Raw genomic sequence first — 19411 nt, forward strand, 5'->3', positions numbered from 1 at the left:
TCATTTTTGCTTTTGTTTCCCTTGCCTTTGGAGTACATGTCTAGCAAGAAGTTGCTGCAGCTGGGGTCATAGGAGGTTGCTGCCTGTGTTCTCCTCTAGGATTTTGATGGATTCCTGTCTCCCACATTTAGGTCTTTTATCTATTTTGGGTTTATCTTTGTATGGTGTAAGAAATGGTTCAGTTCCATTCTTCTGCATGTGGCTGTCCAATTTTCCCAACACCATTTGTTAAGAAGAGACTGTTGATTTTCCATTGATATTCTTTTTTCCTGCTTTGTCAAAATTAGTTTGACCATATGAAGTTGAGGGTCCATTTCTGGTTCTCTATCTCTGTTCCTTTCTCATCTTTGTCACTTTTGATCTCTCCTTTGCACCACAGTCCCTTTAATATTTATTGCAGGGCTAATTTAGTGGTCATGAATTTCTTCAGTTTTTGCTTTTGGGAAGCTCTTCTCTGTCCACCTATTCTGAATGATACCCTTGCTGAATAGATTATTCTTTGGCTGCAGATTTTTCCCATTCAGCACCTTTGTATATATTATGCCACTTTCTTCTGGCTTAAGCAAGTTTCTTTTGAGAAATCTCCAGCAAGCACCTGGGTTTTCCCTTGTAAGTTAAGGACTTCTTTTTGTTTTGCTGCTTTTAAGATTTTTTTTCCCTTGTCACGGTATTTTGCAAATTTAAGTACAATATATCTTGGTGTTGGCCTGCTGTTGTTGACTTTGATGGGAGTTCTTTCTGCCTCCTGGATTTGATGTCTGTTTCCTTCTTCATAGGGTGAAAGTTTTCAGCTGTTATTTCTTAAAATAAATTTTCTACCCCTTTTTCTCTCTTTCTGCTGGGATCCCTATAATATGAATGCTCCTACACTTGGTGGATTCACTGACTTCCTAGGTCAGCCTCAATTTTGCATAACTTTTTGTCTCCTGCTTGCTCTCAGCTTACTTCCTTTATTCTGTCAAGTCATTAATTGCTCCCTGCTTCCTCTAGCCTATTTATTCCATCAAGTGTATTTTTAATTTCATTTATTATGTTCTTATTCAGATTCGCTCTTTTACTTCTTGTTAAGAAGCGTTTATTTCTTTTTAAGAAGTCCTTGCACTGTTTTCAAGTTCAGTGAGATTCCTTTTGTGATCATTGTTTTAAATTTTCTATCAGGCGACATTTATCTCCATTTTTGTTTTGGTCTCTTATTGTGGTTTTGTCCTTGTTCTTTCATTTGGGACGTATCTACTTGTCTCTTCATTTTGTCGACTCTCTCTCCGTTTTCTGTGTATTAGAAGGTCAGCTTTATGTTCCTGCTCTTCTGGGTAACGGCCTTATGAGGAGGTCCTATAGTGTCATGCAGTGCAGTGTCTCCTGTTCTGTGGGCCAGGTGCTTCAGGAGCATCTTCCCGTGTGTTTCCTATGTCCTGGCTGTTTGCCCTTTATTCCAGTTGTCTGCAGAGGCTCTTTTTGCGTGTTGTGGGTAGTGTTTGGACCCAGCTGGGTATGGCATATTTAACAAGGTGTGTGCTCGTCCTGCTTGCAAATGTGTGGTTTGGAAAGGTAGTGTTGGTGGGCTTGCATCAGTCTTCAGGGAGGGGGCTCACAGCAGCTGACTGAGGCAAGCATGACTGGGAAGGGTGGATCCACTGTGGGGTGGGTGGGTAGGCAGTGATATAAGCGAATTAGTGAATGTCAGTGCTGTGCCACTTCCCACAGGTGGCTTTGTGTTTATGGTGAGGGGAGGGGGAGAGAGAAATAGCACCTGCCGGCTCCTTTGTTCCTGGAGGGACTTCTGGACACTTCCTGCCCATTCTCGAGAAGAGTAAATCGCAATCCCTCCTGTTTGCCCCATGCTGTATCTCTGCTGGTTTTGGTGGTGCTGTGGCTTTTAAGGACAGGATTAGCTTCCACGCCCTCTTGGCTCTCCCAGAGCCGCCCGCTTGATTTTTAAAGTTCCAGGCTTTAAGTCCCACTCTGTCTCTAAGAACTCACTAAATTTTGGCCCTCACTTTCACAGCCAAATGTTCGGGGATTTTCCTCCCCAGGCTCCCTGGTGATAGTCAAGCCACCCTTCTTTATGCCACTGGCTCTTCCTGGACCACAGATGGCTGTAGTCTCTCTTTGCACCCAGCCTGTGTCTCTGCCCTTTCTTGCCTTCTCTTAAATGTGGCCTTTTCTCCCTTTAGTTGTGGAGTTTGTTCTGCCAGTCTTCAGGTCATTTTCTGGCTTGTTTATGCCGATGTGTTATCTAGTTGTATCCCTGGGATAAGGGGAATGTAGGGCCCTCCAACTCCACCATCTTCCTGGCTTTCCCTTCCTATGAGATTCTTTTAAAACAGCTTTATTGTCATTGACATAGATATTGTATGTACTTAAGGTGTATAGCTGATGTTCATGGTGTGTATTGTAATCATTGTCTCATTGTTTCAAGCTCTGTATGTTTGTTTTAGCTATTTTAGACAAAATATATGGTTGTGTACAATCTTAGTCGGGTGCCAAGAATCACAAAAACCCCAAACCTTAAAGAATGGAGTTGTAATCGGGCAGTGTCTGCTTTGCATGAGACAGTATATGGCGCCTCAGCCAGAGCACAAGGGTTTCCAACTAAGGAAGTGGAATGCATTCTCCTTACCATCACACTTAAAGCATCGGGTAATCCTGGAGAGCTGCTGAGAGCTGCTACTGGGAGGGAACATGGGTAACACAGGTGACACAACTATGGTTCCACTGCGCTGAGGAAGAGACTGCCACTTGGGCTCCTCAGGCACGTTGCTGGCATCAGTGGGTGTGGAAGGAGGGCTGTGTCTGGAACCCAGGAGATTCTCTGAGGCACTTTCAGTACAGCTGGCCTCTGAGCAACAAGGATTTGAACTGCACAGGTTCACTCTACATGGACTTTCTATGAAACATATCAGAAATGTAATTTTTAAGATTTCTTAACATTTTCTTTTTCTAGCTTTATTGTAAGAATGCAGTTTCGTAATACACGTGACATACAAAAATATGTGTTAACCGTTACTGATAAGGCTTCCAGTTAAGAGTAGGCGATCAGTAGTCCAGTTTGGGTGAGTCAAGTAACACGGATTTTCTAATCGCACAGGGGTTGGCACCCTTATCCCCATTGTTCTACTTTAATGCCCAGTAGAAAAGTTAGGGAAAAGGACAGAACTGTGGAAGATCCAGATCCTAGCTACTGCAGATCTGGGGGTCACAAAAGAGAGGTAAAGTTGGGAGGATCAGCCGCTCACGTGTGTAGCAGGTGTGCTGAGGGCGCCAGTTTTGGTCTCTCAGTTCAACCTGTCCTTTACTCGGCATACCTGTCCTGCTTTGTGCTAGATAGAAACCGCAGACTGAAGAGGAGGAGGGACTGACTCTTCCTGTCTTCTCATTTCTCAGCTTCACTCTGATGATCGCTTTCTTCACGTTGGCAGTGGCGGTTCTTTCCCGAGAGCAGCAGCCAAACCCAGTTTGCGGTTTTTCCAGCAACAGGCAGAACCAGGTAACACTGTGGCCAGCCCCACCATCACCCCCAGAACTTCCTCCAAGCCTGTAGAAATCCCACCACTGGCCAGGTGGCAGCCCTTCCGTAAGACTCTGGGTTTAATAATTCAGTGGTGAACACTTTGTTCCCTTGGCCCAGGGAAATTGCATTTGGTTACCCGCTGGCCTTGAACCCGAGTTTCAAACTCTGTCCCATGATCAGCAATGTCACGCCCTCCTGGGAACTTGTTAGGAAGGGCAGATATTTTCCAGCACCACCTGGCCTCCTGTGTCAGTAACTGATATGATCAGGAACCTGTGCTCACCAAGCTCCCTAACTGACCTCGAACGCTTTTGCTGGCAGCAAAAAGAGAACCATGTTGTTTAGTAAACAGTTCTTTTCATTAAGTTGTTTAAATAACTGGGGTGGGACACCCAGCTACTGTAGTATTCTACCAAAGTGTTTAAAGAAGTATCAACACCAATCTTCCTTAAACCCTTTGAGAAAACAGAAGAGGAGGAACTCTTCCCATCTCATTCTGCATGGGCAGCAACCACACTGAACATTACCAGCAAAGACCAATATCCCTAAGAACACAGATGCAAAAATCAGAACAACATCAACGACTAGTGCTTTGCATCGTATTAAAATGGCTACGCACCATGATCAAGTGGGAATTTATCTCGTCGTTAACGCAAGGGTGAAGGTCAGCACGTAACGATCAGTGAGCGTAAGACACCATGTAACAAGAATGGAACAGTCATCTCAGTGTAAAGGTATTTAAGCAGGAATTTAACATCTCTTCCTGAATTAAAAACAGAAAACAAAAACCACTCAACAAAAACCAGGAATAGTGGGAACTTCCCACAACATGCTGAAGAGAGTCACTGAAATACCTCCAGCTAACATGAGTTAGCTCAGTGGGAAAAGCTGAAAGTTCCGCGATCGAGGAGCAAGACTCCAGGGTGCCTGCTTTAGCCGCTGCTCAGCACTGTAAGTTTTAGCCTAGCAGGTTAGGCGAAAATACACAAAAGACATCTGAACTGGAAAAGAAAAAAAAAACCTATCTCTATCTATTTGGAGAGGACATGATCTAATATACAGAAACACCTAATGAATCCACAAAAAAGAACTACTGTTGCTAATTAATGTAGAGTTGCAGGTACTGCAGTGGTCAGCACACAAAATCAGTTGTATTTTTGTACACTAGCAAGAACAGTCTGAACTAATGGAAAGAAATCCCATGGCCATGCATAGAAAAGCTTCAACACTGTTAAGATGAAGCGACACCATCCAGTGGCTACAGGTTCAGTGTGATCCTGTCAGCCGAGCTGCCTTCCCCCGCCCCAGAAATGTGGAAAAAGCTGAATGAAACAGACAACTGAACAGCCAGAAGGCAATCTTTAAAAGAACCAAATAGAGGACCACACTTTCTGATTTGTAGAATTATTGTAAAACCTAGCGTCATTAAGTCATGTGGTCCTGGCGTAAGAACAGACCAGTGGATAGAACTAAAAGTCCAAGAGAGAGACCACACACATCCTTGTTCACTCCAGATTTTTCACAGGGTGCCAGTACCTGTCAGTGGAGAAAGATGCGGCTTCAACGAGTGCTATTGAGATGACTGAATACTCACATGAGAGAGAATGATATTGAAATCCTATCTCCCATCACCTATAAAAGTAATTCATGATGGGCCAAAGTATAAAATCTTAGATATTATGGGCAAATTTTCATGACCTTATATGTGTAGTGAATTCTTAATATGGCAACAAAAGAAAACCGAGAAGCTGGACTTCATCAAAATTAAAACTTTTTTTTTTAATGATTTTTATTATATTGTGTTAGTCACCATACAGTACATCCCTGGTTTCCGATGTAAGGTTCGATGATTCATTAGTTGCGTGTAACACCCAGTGCACCATGCAATACGTGCCCTCCTCACTACCCATCACCGCTTATCCCACTCCCCCACCCCCATCCCTCCGAAGCCCTCAGTTTGTTTCTCATAGTCCATAGTCTCTCATGTTTCATTCCCCTTCTGATTACCCCCTTTCTTTATCCCTTTCTTCCCTACCGATCATCCTAGTTCTTATGTTCCATGGAAGAAAATCATATGATATTTGTCTTTCTCTGCTTGACTTATTTCACTTAGCATTATCTACTCCAGTGCCTCCATGTTGCAGCAAATGTTGAGAATGTCTTCTGATAGCTGAGTAATATTCCATTGATATATGGACCACAGCTTAATCATTCATCTGAAGGGCATTCGTTCCTTCCACTTTAGCTAGGACAATGTCTATGACATTGGGTGCATATGGCCTTCTCTTCACTCATCTGTGTAGTGCAATGGCTGATCAGGTGCTCTTTCAACTTTTTTTTAAGATTTACTTATTTATCCGACAGAGATAGCCAGCGAAGAGAATACAAGAGGGATGGAAGAGGCAGCTCATGCGGATAGCCTGATGTGGACTCGATCCGAATCGGGATCACGCCTGACCGAAGGCAGGAGACGCTTAACCGGCTGTGCCATCCCAGGCACCGCTCTCAATTTTTCAACTTTTTAAGGGACCTCCACACTGTTTTCCAGAGTGGCTGTACCAACTCTGCATTCCCACAACAATGTAGGAGGGATCCCCTTTCTCCACATCCTCTCCAACAATTGTTGTTTCTTGCCTTGTCTATTTTTGCCATTCTAACTGGCGAAGGTGGTATTTCAGTGTGGTTTTGATTTGAATTTCCTGATGGCTAATGATTTTGAACATTTTTTCATGTGTCTTGTAGCCATTTGTATGTCTTCATTGGAAAGTGTCTGTTCATATCTTCTGCCCATTTTTTGATTTGTTATTTGTTTCTCGTGTATTGAGTTTGAGAAGTTCTTTGTAGATCTTGGATACCAGTCCTTATCTGTAGTGTCCTTTGCAAATATATTCTCCCATTCCGTGGGCTGCTCTTAGTTTTTTGATTGTTTCCTTGGCTGTGCAGAAGCTTTTTATCTTGATGAAGTCCCATAAGTTCATTTTATCTTTTGTTTCTCTTGCCTTTGGGAGATGTGTCATGAAAAAGGTTGCTTTGGCCGATGTCGTAGAGGTTGCTCCTATGTTCTCCTCTAGATTTTGATGGACTTCCTTACATCGAGGTCTTTCATCGTGAGACATTTGGAGTTAATTTTTGTGTATGGTGTGAGAGAGTGGTCAAGTTTCATTCTCTTGCATGTAGCTGTCCAATTTTCCCAGCACCATTTATTGAAGAGACTGTCTTTTTTCCACTGGATGTTTTTTCCTGCTTTATCAAAGATTAGTTGCCCAAAGAGCCGAGGGTCCATTTCTGGGTTCTCTGTTCTGTTCCATTGGTCTATGTGTCTGTTTTTGTGCCAGTACCATGCTGTCTTTGTGATCACAGCTTTGTAGTACAGCTCGAAATCCGGCATTGTGATGCCCCCAGCTTTGTTTTTCCTTTTCAACAGTTCCTGGAAATTCGGGGCCTTTTCTGTTTCCATACAAATTTAAGGACTATCTGTTCCAGTTCTTTGAAAAATGTCCTTGGTATTTTGATCGGGATAGCATTGAAGTGTAGATTGCTCTGGGTAGCATGGACATTTTAACTATGTTAATTCTACTGATCCATGGGCATGGAACATTTTTCCATCTTTTTATGTCTTCCTCATTGTCTTTCAAGAGTGATTTATAGTTTCTAGAATATAGGTCCTTTACGTCTCTGGTTAAGTTAATTCCAAGGTAACGTATGGTTTTTGGTGCTATTGTAAATGGGATGGATTCCCTAATTTCTCTTTCTTGGTCTCGTTATTCGTATAGAAATGCAACTGATTTCTGAGCATTGATTTTGTATCCCGCCACATTACTGAATTGCTCTATAACTTCTAATAGTTTGGGAGTGGATTCTTTTGGGTTTTCCATATAGAGTATCATGTCATCTGCGAAGAGAGACATTTTGACTTCTTCTTTGCCGATTTGGATACCTTTGATCCCTTTTTGTTGTCTGATTGCTGTTGCAAGGACTTCTAGTACTATGTTGAATAATAGTGGCGAGAGTGGACATCCTTGTCGTGTTCCTGATCTTAAGGGAAAGGCTTCCAGCTTTTCCCCATTGAGAATGATATTTGCTGTAGGCTTTTCATAGATGGCTTTTATGAGATTGAGAAATGTACCCTCTATTCCTACACTCTGAAGGGTTTTAATCAGGAAAGGATGCTGTATTTTGTCAAATGCTTTTTCGGCATCGATTGAGAGGATCATATGGTTCCTGATTCTTTTCTTGTTGATATAATGTATCACGCTGATTGATTTGCGAATATTGAACCACGCTTGCATCCCAGGGATGAATCCCACTTGATCATGATGGATAATCCTTTTAATGTACTGTTGGATTCTATTAGCAAGTATCTTGTTGAGGATTTTGGCATCCATATTCATTAGTGAAATCGGTCTGTAATTCTCCTTTTTGAGGGGGTCTTTGCCTGGTTTGGGGATCAAGGTAATACTGGCCTCATAGAATGAGTTTGGTAGCTTTCCTGTTTCTGTTTTTGAAAAGCTTTAGGAGAAAGGTATTATTACTTCTTTGAATGTTTGGTAGAATTCTGGGAAACCTCGGCCTGGAGTTTTGTTATTTGGAAGGTTGTTTATCACTGACTCAATTTCTTCATAATTAATTGGCCTGTTTAAGAAATCAATTTCTTCCTGTTTCAATCTTGGTAGTTTATAGGTTTCCAGGAAGGCCTCCATCTCTTCCAGATTGCTTAGTTTATTGGCATATAGCTGTTGATAAAAATTTCTAATAATCCTTCCAATTTCAATGGTGTTTGTCGTGACCTCTCCTTTTTCATTCATAATTTTATAATTTGGGTCCTTTCTCTTTCTTTTTGGATAAGTCTTGCCAGTGGTCTGTCAATTTTATTGATTCTCTCAAAGAACCAGGTTCTAGTCCTTTTGATCTGCTCACTCTGATTCTGGTTTCTGATTGATTGATTTCTGTCTCAATTTGGGTCAACTGCTTCCTCGTGAGTGGATTAGGCCTGTCCCTCTGTTGCTGTTCCAGCTTCTTGAGGTGAGAATATAAAAACTGCATTTTAGATTTTTCTATTCTTTTGAGGAGCTTGGATGGCTTGTATTTCCCCTTAGACTGCCTTTGCAGTGTCCATAGGTTTTGGACCGTTTTGTTTTCATTCTGTCTGGCCTTTACAAATTGTTTAATTTGATTTTTGATTTCTGGTTTATCGAATCATTCCTGAGCAGGATGGTTCTTAGTTCTGTTGAGCTTCTTCCAAATTTTTCCTTGTGTGTGAGTCCTCACCAGGCAGCTTTGTGTCTGAGAGCAGGATAGATGTTCAACTTCTTTTGGTTCGTTGAGAACTTGTTTGTGCCCAGAACATGTCGTACTTGAAATGTTCCATGGGCATTAGAATAGAATGAGTATTATTTGCTGTAGTGTCTAAATCTTATCTGAGGTCCAACTCGCTGGTGGCATTCAAAGCCTTTGATTCTTTGCTTAGTTTTTCAAGTGTTCTGTCTATTTCTGATAGTGGAGTGTTGAGGTCCCCTGCTATTAATGTATTTTTATCTATATGCTCTTGGTTAAGAGTGGCTTGTGTATCTGCTTCCTGTTGGGGCATATATATTTATAATTGTCATATCCACTTGTTGAATACTTCCTTTAAGAATAATAAAGGCCCTTCAGCGCTCTCTAACTATAGTCTCTAGTTTAAAATCCAGTCTATCTGATAGTAGAATTGCTACCCCAGCCTTCTTTTGGGGTCCATTTGCGTGAAGATGTACTCATCCCCTTATCTTCCAGTCTGAATGCACTTTTGGGTTCGAAATGAGTCTCTTGTAGACAGCAAATGGATGGGTCATTTCTTTTATCCAATCTGCAACTCTGTGGCATTTATGGGAGCGTTTAAACCATTTACATTGACAGTAAGAACTGAGAGATATGATTTTAATGATGCCATGTTGCTAGTAAAGTCTTTGTATCTGTGACTTTCTGTTCTGTATCACTCTTGGGGCCTTTTACCTTTATAGAACCCCCTTAATATCTCCTGTAGGGCTGGTTTTGGTTACAAAATTGGTAGTGACTGGCGATTCTGAAATGTCTTTATTTCTCCATCCATTCTGAATGACAGCCTTGCTGGATAAAGGATCCTTGGCTGCATGTTTTTCTCTGAAAGAGCTTTAAATATGCTCCCCCAACCCTCTCTCATTCCAGGTCTGTGTAGACAGGTCTGACGTAATTTCTGATGCCTTTGCCTTGGTACGTGAGAAATTTCTTTGCCCTGGCCGCTTTCAATACTGTATCCTTGGATCTAATATTTGCGAAATGCACTATGACGTGACGTGGCGTAGGTTTGTCGTGGTTGAGCTTGGGAGGGGTCCTCTGCCTCTTGGACAGAATGTTTGTTTCCTCGCTAGATTAGGGAAGTTTTCAGCTACATTGTTCAAATATCTCTTCTAGACCTCTGTTTTTCTCCACCCTCGGGGATGCCGATGATTCTAACATTGGATCGTTCATTGAGTCACCAATCTCCCGTAACCTACATTCGTGGGCGTGATTTTTAAGACCAGCTTCTATTTTCGTTTCTCTACTAACCCATCCTCCAATTCACTAATCCGTTCCTCTGTTTCGGTGACCCTGGCCGTCAGAGCCTCTAGTTTTGCCTGCATTTGGCTCATAGAATTTTTAATTTGTCAGATTCGCTCTCATTTCTGTCCTTAGGGATTCTATATTCTCAGTAACCTTTTCGTTAATACTTTTTTCAATTCTCATCATTTTGACCATCGTTACTCTGAATTCCATTTCTGATAATTTGGTTACATCCATATCCATTATTTCTGTGGCAGAGGCCACAAACTCACTGTCTTTTCTTTGCTGGGGGGGGCTCCTCCTTCTTGTCATTCTGAATGAGGAGAGGTTGCGGGGTTATCCAGAGCCCAAATTATTGACTGGGTCCCAGGCCGTGCCCCTTGTTTTATAGGGATCTTGGAGATGTGGGCTTCTTCTTTAAAGATTTTATTTATTTATATGTGGCAGAGAGCCAACCAGCAAGAGAGGGAACACAAGCAGGGGAGTGGGAGAGGAAGAAGCAGGCTCCCAGCAGAGGAGCCCGATGAGGGACTCCTTTCCGGAACGCCGGGATCACGTCCTAAGCCGAAGACAGGCGCTCAATGACTGCGCCACCCAGGCGCCCCGGGTTGTGGGCTTCCTGATTTTTCAGCCTGCCTTCTGTGTTCTGGGGGAGGGGCCTGCCGCGCCGATACTCAGGCAACCCTGTTTGGGTAGAGTCTCCGTGTCCCCTGCGAGGGGGGATGGGGATGGGCACACTGTGAGCCGGTATTTCCAGGCTTTTGTTCTCTGACGGATTTCCCTGGCGGTCTGCTGTGCCGCTTCTGAGAGTCAGAGCAGCAGCGGCCGAATCTTAGCCTCTGTCTCAGAACAGAGGGATTGCGGCCCGTTCTCCACTGATGTTCTGGCCACTTTAACTCTGTTTCTGTTGGTGCTGCTCAACCCTGCAGCGTCCGGGGATGTGCGCCCCACACCTGGCGTCCCAGCCCTCACTTCCAGGGCCGGCGCGTCTCTGTCCTTTGTGTTTCTAATGCCGCCAGCTGCCCCACGTGCTCCGGGAGCTCCCGGTCTCAGTCTGGATCCAGTGAGCACACCGGGATTCTGGTGTTCCGCGAGATGCCTGGTGGCGCGCGCTCCCGGCTCTCAGTCTCAGTCCGCTCTCTCGCGGGTGCTGGTCCGCGAGCCCGCCCGCTCCCCCGTGCAGGTGGCTACTGCTTCCCGGCGCCCGAACGGGGCGGCTCCCTCCCCCTTCTGTTTATCTTCCGCTATCTGTGCGGGTTTCACGGCTCCCCGCTTCGTACCTCAATACTCAGCGCTGGAGATGTTCATTTGTAGGGATCCAGATGTATCTTCCTGTGTCTCAGGCTGATTCCGTGGTTGTTTAGGCTGGTCTGGTACCTATCCAGCTCAACTCAGGGGACTGGCTGAAAAAGGGGTCCCCTACTGCTCTGCCATCTTAATTCCTCCCCCAAAATTAAAACTTTTAAAAAAGATTTTGTTTTAGAGAGAGAAAGAGACGGGAGGGAGAGAGAGAGACGGGAGGGGGAAAAAGAGAATCTCGATCAGACTCCCCCCTGTGTGTGTAACCCAACGCGGGACTCAATTTCACGACCCTGAGATGATGACCTGAGCCCAAACCAAGAGTCCAGTGCTCAACTGACTGAACCACCAAGGCATCCCAAATTAAAACTTTTCGAAGGACATGATCCAGAAAGGAAAAAGACAACCCACAGAACGGGAGAAAATATTCGCGAAATATACCTGGTAAGAGTCTAGTATCCAGAATATGTAAAGAACTCTTAGAACTCAACAACAGAACAACATCCCAGTTCAAAAATAGGCAAAGGACTTGAACAGACGTTTCTCCAAAGAAAATGTACATCTGGCCAACCACCCATGAAAGATGCTCCATATAACTGGCCATCAGGAAAACGCAGAGCAAAACCACAATGAGGTACCACTTTAAACCAACCTGAATATCGAGGAACAGTGACAAAACAGAAAACAGGTGCTGGCAAGGACACAGAGAAATTGAAGCCTCTACGTTTCTGATGGGAACATAAAATGTCAGCTGCCATGAAAAAGACTTTGGCTCCTGAAATGGTTAAACAGAGTTACCATATAAACCAGCAACTCCAATCCCAGGTATATACCTAAGAGGAACTGAAAGCACAGGGAAACAAGCCAAGTGTCCGTTTACATTCGACTGGTAAGTGAACAAAGGAAATGTGGTGCATACATAGGATAGAATATTCATCATCCTGAAAAAGTAAAATTTGACACATGCTTCAACATGGATGAACCATGAAAACATGCTATGTGAAAGCTGGACACAAAAGGCCATATAATGTATGATTTCATTTATATGAAACGTCCCAAATAGGCAAATTCATAGAGACAGAAAATATATTACTGGTTGCCAGGTAATGGGGGAAGGAGAACTGGTAGTGATTGCTAATGGATATGGGGTTTCTTTTTTGGGCTGATGGAAATGTTCCGGAGACCGCCCTAACGCTGTGCAACCTTGTAAATAATTTAAAAACCACTGCACTGTAAATGGTTAAAATGATAGATTTTATCCCAGTTTTGATATTTGTTATACTGGGTAAAGAAGCTGCAGTTTTGGTAAACAGTAGTAAAGATGTCATGAGAACATTTTTTAAAAATTGTGGCAAAATATACGTAACAAAGTTGACCATTTCTAGTTCAGGGGCATTGAATACGTTCACACTTTCATGCAGCCGTCCTCACCACATCCCTGCTGCACAACTGACACTCTGCCCACTGGACAGTAATTCCTCCCTGACTCTTTCCTAGTTCTGGCACCCACTGTTCTATTTTCTGTCCGTCTGAATTTGACTAAGTGGAAGCAAACTGTGTATGTCCTTTTGTGACTGGCTTACTTAGCACGTCTTGAATGTTAATCCATGTCGTGGCCTGAGTCAGAATTTACTTCCTTTCTCAGGCTGAGATCTCACTGTATGTAAATGCTGTATTTCCTTCATCCAATTCATTCAACAGCAGACACTCGGGTCGCTTCCACCTTTTGGCTGTTGTGAATAATGCCGATAAGTGGGTGTACAAATATGTTTGTATACCTGTTTATTTATTTTAAATGAAAAAGTTACAATTTGTTTTTGAAGGGAGTCTGTTAAACAAATTTTTTTGAAAATATACGTCTCCTTTTTACATTAGCTTAATTAAGGATTAAGAGTGTAGTTGACACTCACCCAAAAGAGAACCCAAAGATCGATGGTACTATTTGCTTTAAAGAAACACAAAAGACATAAAAGTATCCATTGCAAATTTATTATGCATTAGGAAGCTTAACTTAAAAACCGACAGCATAGTAAAAAGATATGTTATCTCTGTTCATAGCAGAACAGGTTTCAAAATATATTTTCTTTTAAATGTATTCAGTCAGTACACAATCCTTTTATAAAAGCTGTATATATATTTTTCTTTCAACACCTTCATTACATTTATAAATACAAGATTTACACAGCACCCCATCAAAAAAAAATTAAAACTCCTTACAAATATCTACATATATTTCATACCTATAAAACTTTCAGAGGAGTGCTCTGTTAAAGGTGGGTGGGCCCTAGTTAATGGTCCATTTACTGGTGCAGCAAAATACATATAAATCTGTAAAGTTTTCTGTCCATAAAACATCTCGAAAAATTAGCAAGACACTTATTGTGAAACTGAGCTTCCCTAAACCACATTTTATAAAGAATCTGATGTGCCATATTCCCATGAAATTCAAAAGTCCGATAAACAGACCCAACTGAAAACAGATGCATACAGCAGAGCAGTTAAGGCAGGAGTGAGATGAACGAGAAAAACTGAGAAGGAGAAGACAGAAGATGCAGCAAGGAGCAGACGGTGATAATGTGTTCTATGAGTCTGAACTCGGATGTAAACTCCACTGGTATCCGGTCACTAATTCTCATCCTCACTCAGGAATATTTATATTATTGAAAACTTTCTTAGAAGCTCCCTTCAAATTCTGTGTTGCCACCAGAATGCTTCATGTGCCTTTTTCTTCTGTAAAATCACCTTGGATCTGACCAAAACACCAGGTCCAGCGATCTGAGTTGCTAGTTCTTCATAATTTAAATTTTTAAGAAAATTTTCCTTTATCTAATAAAGGTTATCACTGATCAATATTAATGTCCAGAGGTGTATATGCTGAATTTCATTCTAGCCACGAACAGGAAGTAGAGAGAAGGAAAGGAGAGTAAGACTCGGGTTTTTGTTGACCTTTGAACAAAGGCAATTGATCCCTGATACTGAGTGACTCTTGGAGCAGCCACTCATGCAACACCCGTGGGCTAAGCGGGCACAGATCAGAGAAACAGGAAGGAAGAAAATAAGCAGGGACTTTTTACCTCAAGTCTTGCCCGAGATGGCAGTCCACTGCCAGCCTGCACCTTCTGCTGAAAAGGAGATGGAAAAGCTGCTATCACTCTTCCTCCAGAGTTACGCCAGGAAAGCCCTCCTACCAGAGAAATCTTTCTGCTTGAGTGTCAAGTCTGGACGCCAGATGACTTTGAGAGTTGCAAAATTTGCAGGAAAGTACCTCGAATCTTGTTCTGATCCGCCACAAAGAAGAAAAGGAGCAGAAGGGGGCAGAGGGATGGAGAGGGTCACTTCCCACACCTGGCCCTGAAGCTGCACTAGCACCTCCCCTCCAGCACCGTGACGTCTCTGCGCCGTGTGGCCCCCACGGCTCCCACAGAGGCGTCTGCAGGATCCCCTTCTGTCGACTTCACAGCTCTGTGCACTGACTCCCAGACTCCTCGAGGGAAGAGAGCTCCCAGATGCTGCCGTCCCGCAGCAACGGCTCGATGTCCTCATCGCTGCCCCGCTCCGGGGCGCTGCTCAGGCTGCCGCTGACACTGTTGCCGTGTTTCTGAATCCCACTGCCTGGACGGTACTCGGGGATGAATAAGGCAACCAGGAAAGACATAAGAACTATACATGCCCCAAATAAAAACGGTGGGCCTGGAATGACCGCTCCCTGAGGGGCACGGGAAACAAGCGGAGATAAAGGATTTGGTTAGTCTTCAATCCAGAATTAGCCCTGGACTGCCCCAAACCATCAGAAAGTCAATCATTTTCTCACAAGCAAACGTTTCATTACGTATCAAGGCCAATTCTAATAGAGCCTGCACTCGGAGTACGACAGAGGGCAACTCACTGCTCTTTGCACCACCTCGCCACAGCTTTCAAGTGGCAGTTGTGGGTCTCCGCTCCCTTCTGTGACCTCACATCCTGCACTCTGTTCATGAACATCAAGAACAGAAATTTACACTTGAAGGATGGACTGAGAAATATATAGTAGGAAAAAGCCCTCCAGCTCGATTTCTAGTAGGGATCTAGGTCATTTCACATTTTATTTGGCCTCTCAGGGCTTCCCCAGAGGACAGCATTCTGATCAGAGTACTTGTGTAGGTAAAAATGGACTCTGAACAAAATCAAGACAGAGCTTTTGCAGACACGACATCACTGAACTGACCCTTCCTCAATCCCAGGAAGCACTGACGGAGCACATACAAGAGAAATGTTACGTGAACAAGAACATTCTCCAAATTTAAGTTCAGATTTTGCTATCATCAGACACAATGGTGGTTATAAAAGTAGATTTATCACCAAATTACCTGCAGGGCAGCGCTGTCAGAATTCAGTTCCGGTTCCAACTCCGTCAGTTCCACGTGGAACATGTAGAATATGAAGCCGTAGAGCGCTGGCCCCAGCCCGTTACACAGACCTCGTATTCCGGTTATGATCCCCTGGGCAACTCCTACATCAGAACACAGAGAAGGGAGCCAGTCGTCTCAGAAAAGCGTCTCCAGATTAGGGACGTAACAGTGTTTTCTTACGAACGCTGATACACTGCTTCGGCTGGACTGACTAGTCTGTGCTGAGGGAAGCAGATTAGGGACTTCGCCCATCTCAGTTTCATTCGGTGCACAAACGTACTACTGGTTTCACTATGTCCTTAATGGTGTCCTCTCTGCCCTAAGATCTATAAGGAGATGAAATGACAGTGATGTTTGTGAAATCTCTTTTTGGGGCTGAACTCCCCCCATAACAGCTAGATCCTTCCTATAAATGGGGAATAAAAAACTCCAGTATTCTCCATTTATAGGCAATTTCCACTTTTCTGTGGAATGAGATGTTCCCCTCTACTCATCTATTGGTCCTTTTACAGTGGAAATCTGCCCTTTGTCTCCCGGAGCCGTGTGTGTGAGCCCACAGCAGGCCCGGAGTTGTGCGCTCCCGGCACATTCACAGACGCTGCTTCTCACGGTGCCCTGCACTGAAGACTCCCAGAAGTGCCAGCTTCTAGAGATCTCTGGTCTCTTATGTGGCAGATAAAATACTAGCTTGAATCCTATGAAAATGGATGTTTCCCTAAGTCCAAATCGTTCAAATATGATTCAACTTAATGTGATCTAGTAATGCATGCTGACACTTAGAAACATCTGTATTAAAACATATAAGCATAATGAGAGAGAGAATTCATGTCCTGAAAGACCAGATGGTGCCTGTCAGACGTCAAGGCAGGGCCCGTCCTCCACAGCTGGCTCACTTCTTCAGACGGAACACCTCCCCAAGGACACGCAGCCAAGGGAGTTCCCATAGGGTGACACACAGAATCTGTGGTCTTCAAGTGACGCTTTAAAAAATGGGTATGAATGAGATGGCCAATTTCTGATGTGGAAAAGAGGTGCAATGAATTAGTCTTTCCCAATCTAGTTTTTTATTAAAACTTTTTAAAGGGCTCTAATGCATTTAAAAGATTTTCCTTCTAAAATTCACTACTTCCTGACTACTTAGGTTAGCCATTAACAGATGGAGAAGGAAAGGATTAATTCTGGGAGTGGGAACTGCCTGACAGAAGCCAGAGGTTCAAGAAGGATGAAGAGCCTAGAAGGCAGAGCGCTATTCTCCACATGGTCGTCTCCATTTTAATTGTTTCTCACTGTGCATTTAACAGCAAGTACACATATATACTTATTTACCCCTCAAAAAATCATTTCCTAATTTAAGCTAATGGACTTGGATTCCAAATTAAATTTCAGTGATTACAGTGATTAAATAAAGAACTCACTGCTTTACTGACCAGTCTATTGTTATTTGACATACATCTGTTACAATGATCAGTTAATTCTGGTGGGAATACACAAAGGACTCAAAACTGAAGAGAGAAAATGGACAGTTCTTTTTTGGGGGATAGTCCTATTTCTAATCCTTAGTACTCTGAACTGCTCAGTCCAGATTAAGGAATGTAACATCAAAGCAGGACGGAAAATAGAAAGGTATACTTGCTGAGAAGGGACCACATGGCTGTCACCTGCTGCGTGACATGGAGAGAGGCTCAGACTCTCCTACCTCAGGTGTATCTTAGCTAGAGGAGGAAAACAGCAAGGGGACAGTGACCTCACCTTGCTGATCCGACTCTGCGTTCCGAGAGACGAGGGCACTGACTGCTGGAAACGTGATGCTGGACATGGCGGCCACCGTCCCTGCTGCCCACATCATCCTGCAATGACAAGACCGGCTGCAGTCAGGTGGCAGGCCAGCCCCAAGGAGCTTACTGTTCAGAGCACAATCTGCCAAAATCACAAAAAGCTTTGTTTCCTCCTGTTAGGTTGTATTTATTTCTCCCTCTTTAAAAAATAGATTTTTTTTTTTTTTAACCTGAAAGGTCCTACATTGTACTGTTTATACAGCGCTTACTTCACAGCTGGGAAGATTTCATTATTTTACGTGCCCTCCTTCGAAATCTGTTCTTCCTCCTTGTTTGCCCATTACCATCTTTAGATGTATGAGCTCAGTGAAGTTCAGAAGGATGTCTGTATAAACACCACATCTTCCTCACTGATTCTCCACTGTTCCCTCTGTACTTCTCATTTTCACACTGTCCTCGGGCTGCTCCGTTTGCCGCCTCTCAGCAAGTGTCCTGTGCCACCAGTGGACAGAACAGACCTGAACTGAAGTTCAGGGTCACTATGAAAGGGACTGAAGTATGAGTGTGAGCAAAGTGAGGCCCAATGGGGAAAACCTGTTTGGCCAGACTTCCTTGGGGAGGCTAATGTGCACGTTCTTACTGAAAAGAAAGCACCCTACATGTCAACAAAATCTTTGAAATGTAGCACAAGTCTGACCGAATCAGCTAGTAAACCAAAGTTAACACGACCGAAATCTTCAACAACAAGAAGAATCAACCACTGAAACACTGACCACATTTCTGGCTCCTCTAAGTTATGTCATCAATTTACATGTGTAAAGTGAGGATCAAATCTCGTATGTAAAACGGAGACAGAAAATCTGGTATTTGGTAAGCAGGCATATATGTGCTTCTTACTCGTCGGCTTATTTTGAACTCCTTCCTGTCTGGGGGCATCTCGTGCTGGCGGTAGTAACTGCCTCGCGGCACACGTGGTTTTGGAGGAGGTCTTCGTGTGTGTCTAAGTCAGATGCTTTATGTCACTACCCGAAGTCACTCAGCCAATTATGGCAGTGAACCCCGTCACAACCAGTCATTTTTCCTTGTCGTCTTGTGTTGCTCTGGACTATGTGAGGTCACTAATAATTGACAAATGTGTTTAAAAAGTAGACCTAAAACTTTGAGGGGCTGGAGGAGGCATGCACATCTAATTAAGTAAGAACTTCACTGCTGAGGCAAAGGCAATCATAACAATCTAAGATTACGTTGCTCCACCCTTCCCCAAATTAAGTCTAAACACCCTTTTGGAAATGCTGAGTATACCAAACCAGCAAAATAACCCTTGCTTCCTTCACATCACACTCAACCAACTCCAGTTCCTCTCAAAGTTGCTTCCGTCTGTTAAGTTTATGAGAATCCAAAGGAAAGGCTTACCAGGCCTGAGATCCAAAACCATACCAGGCTAACTGGAACATCTGGAAGCCCAAGCCAAGGAGGACAGTATTCTTATTCCCTAATGATCTCATCAAGATGGTAAGAAAGACTGTCTGTAAAAACAAAGGAGATAATCTTGAAAAACCACGCAAGTGCAGAGACTTGATGCAAGCTTGATGAGGGGAGCCCATTTACAATGACCAGGGGCCTCTACCGTACGCAGCCTGGCCTGAGAGGGGGGAGCCATGCAGTACTGACTGGAGCTCTTGAGTCGAGCTGTGGGGGCTCCAAGGCTAACCTGGGGCTAAAGGCCTTCAGCCCCCTCTCCAAAGCCTGTTTATCTAATGCTTTGCTAGCACTTTCCAAAAGGTCATCGGAGCTGTTCACCAATTATGATTGAGAAGGACATGGCTCAGACTCTTTGGAGAAATGCCAATCACTTAACCACCAGGGAAGAGAAACCCCTGCTG

At 43.6% G+C, this 19411-nt stretch overlaps 2 protein-coding genes across 7 annotated transcripts in view; one reads left to right on the forward strand and one right to left on the reverse strand.

Annotated features, from left to right (window-relative positions):
* The window catches only part of LOC103663156, a 98002-nt gene that overhangs the window by 44007 nt on the left and 34584 nt on the right, over positions 1–19411 (forward strand). Inside the window, exon 3 of one of the 4 annotated variants that reach the window (XM_040620389.1) lies at positions 16266–17176. The exons of 2 other annotated variants lie outside the window; for them this stretch is intronic. In XM_040620389.1, coding sequence (XP_040476323.1) covers positions 16266–16377 — 112 coding nt within the window. In that variant the 3' untranslated portion in view covers positions 16378–17176. Of the gene's footprint in view, positions 1–16265; positions 17177–19411 lie in introns of those variants that run through there. One more of the 4 variants, XM_040620390.1, reaches the window with a different exon arrangement.
* The window catches only part of MFSD14B (major facilitator superfamily domain containing 14B), an 80549-nt gene continuing 74470 nt past the window's right edge, over positions 13333–19411 (reverse strand). For all 3 annotated transcript variants that reach the window (XM_040620386.1, XM_040620384.1, XM_040620385.1), the window contains 4 exons: positions 18942–19054; positions 17503–17600; positions 15712–15854; positions 13333–15071 (listed from right to left, as the gene is read on the reverse strand). In XM_040620386.1, the coding sequence (XP_040476320.1) occupies positions 14820–15071; positions 15712–15854; positions 17503–17600; positions 18942–19054 (606 nt within the window). In that variant the 3' untranslated portion in view covers positions 13333–14819. The remainder of the gene's footprint in view (positions 15072–15711; positions 15855–17502; positions 17601–18941; positions 19055–19411) is intronic.

This window comes from Ursus maritimus, unplaced genomic scaffold (genome assembly GCF_017311325.1).
Source record: "Ursus maritimus isolate PB19 unplaced genomic scaffold, ASM1731132v1 scaffold_34, whole genome shotgun sequence".
Classification (NCBI taxonomy): Eukaryota; Metazoa; Chordata; class Mammalia; order Carnivora; family Ursidae; genus Ursus; species Ursus maritimus.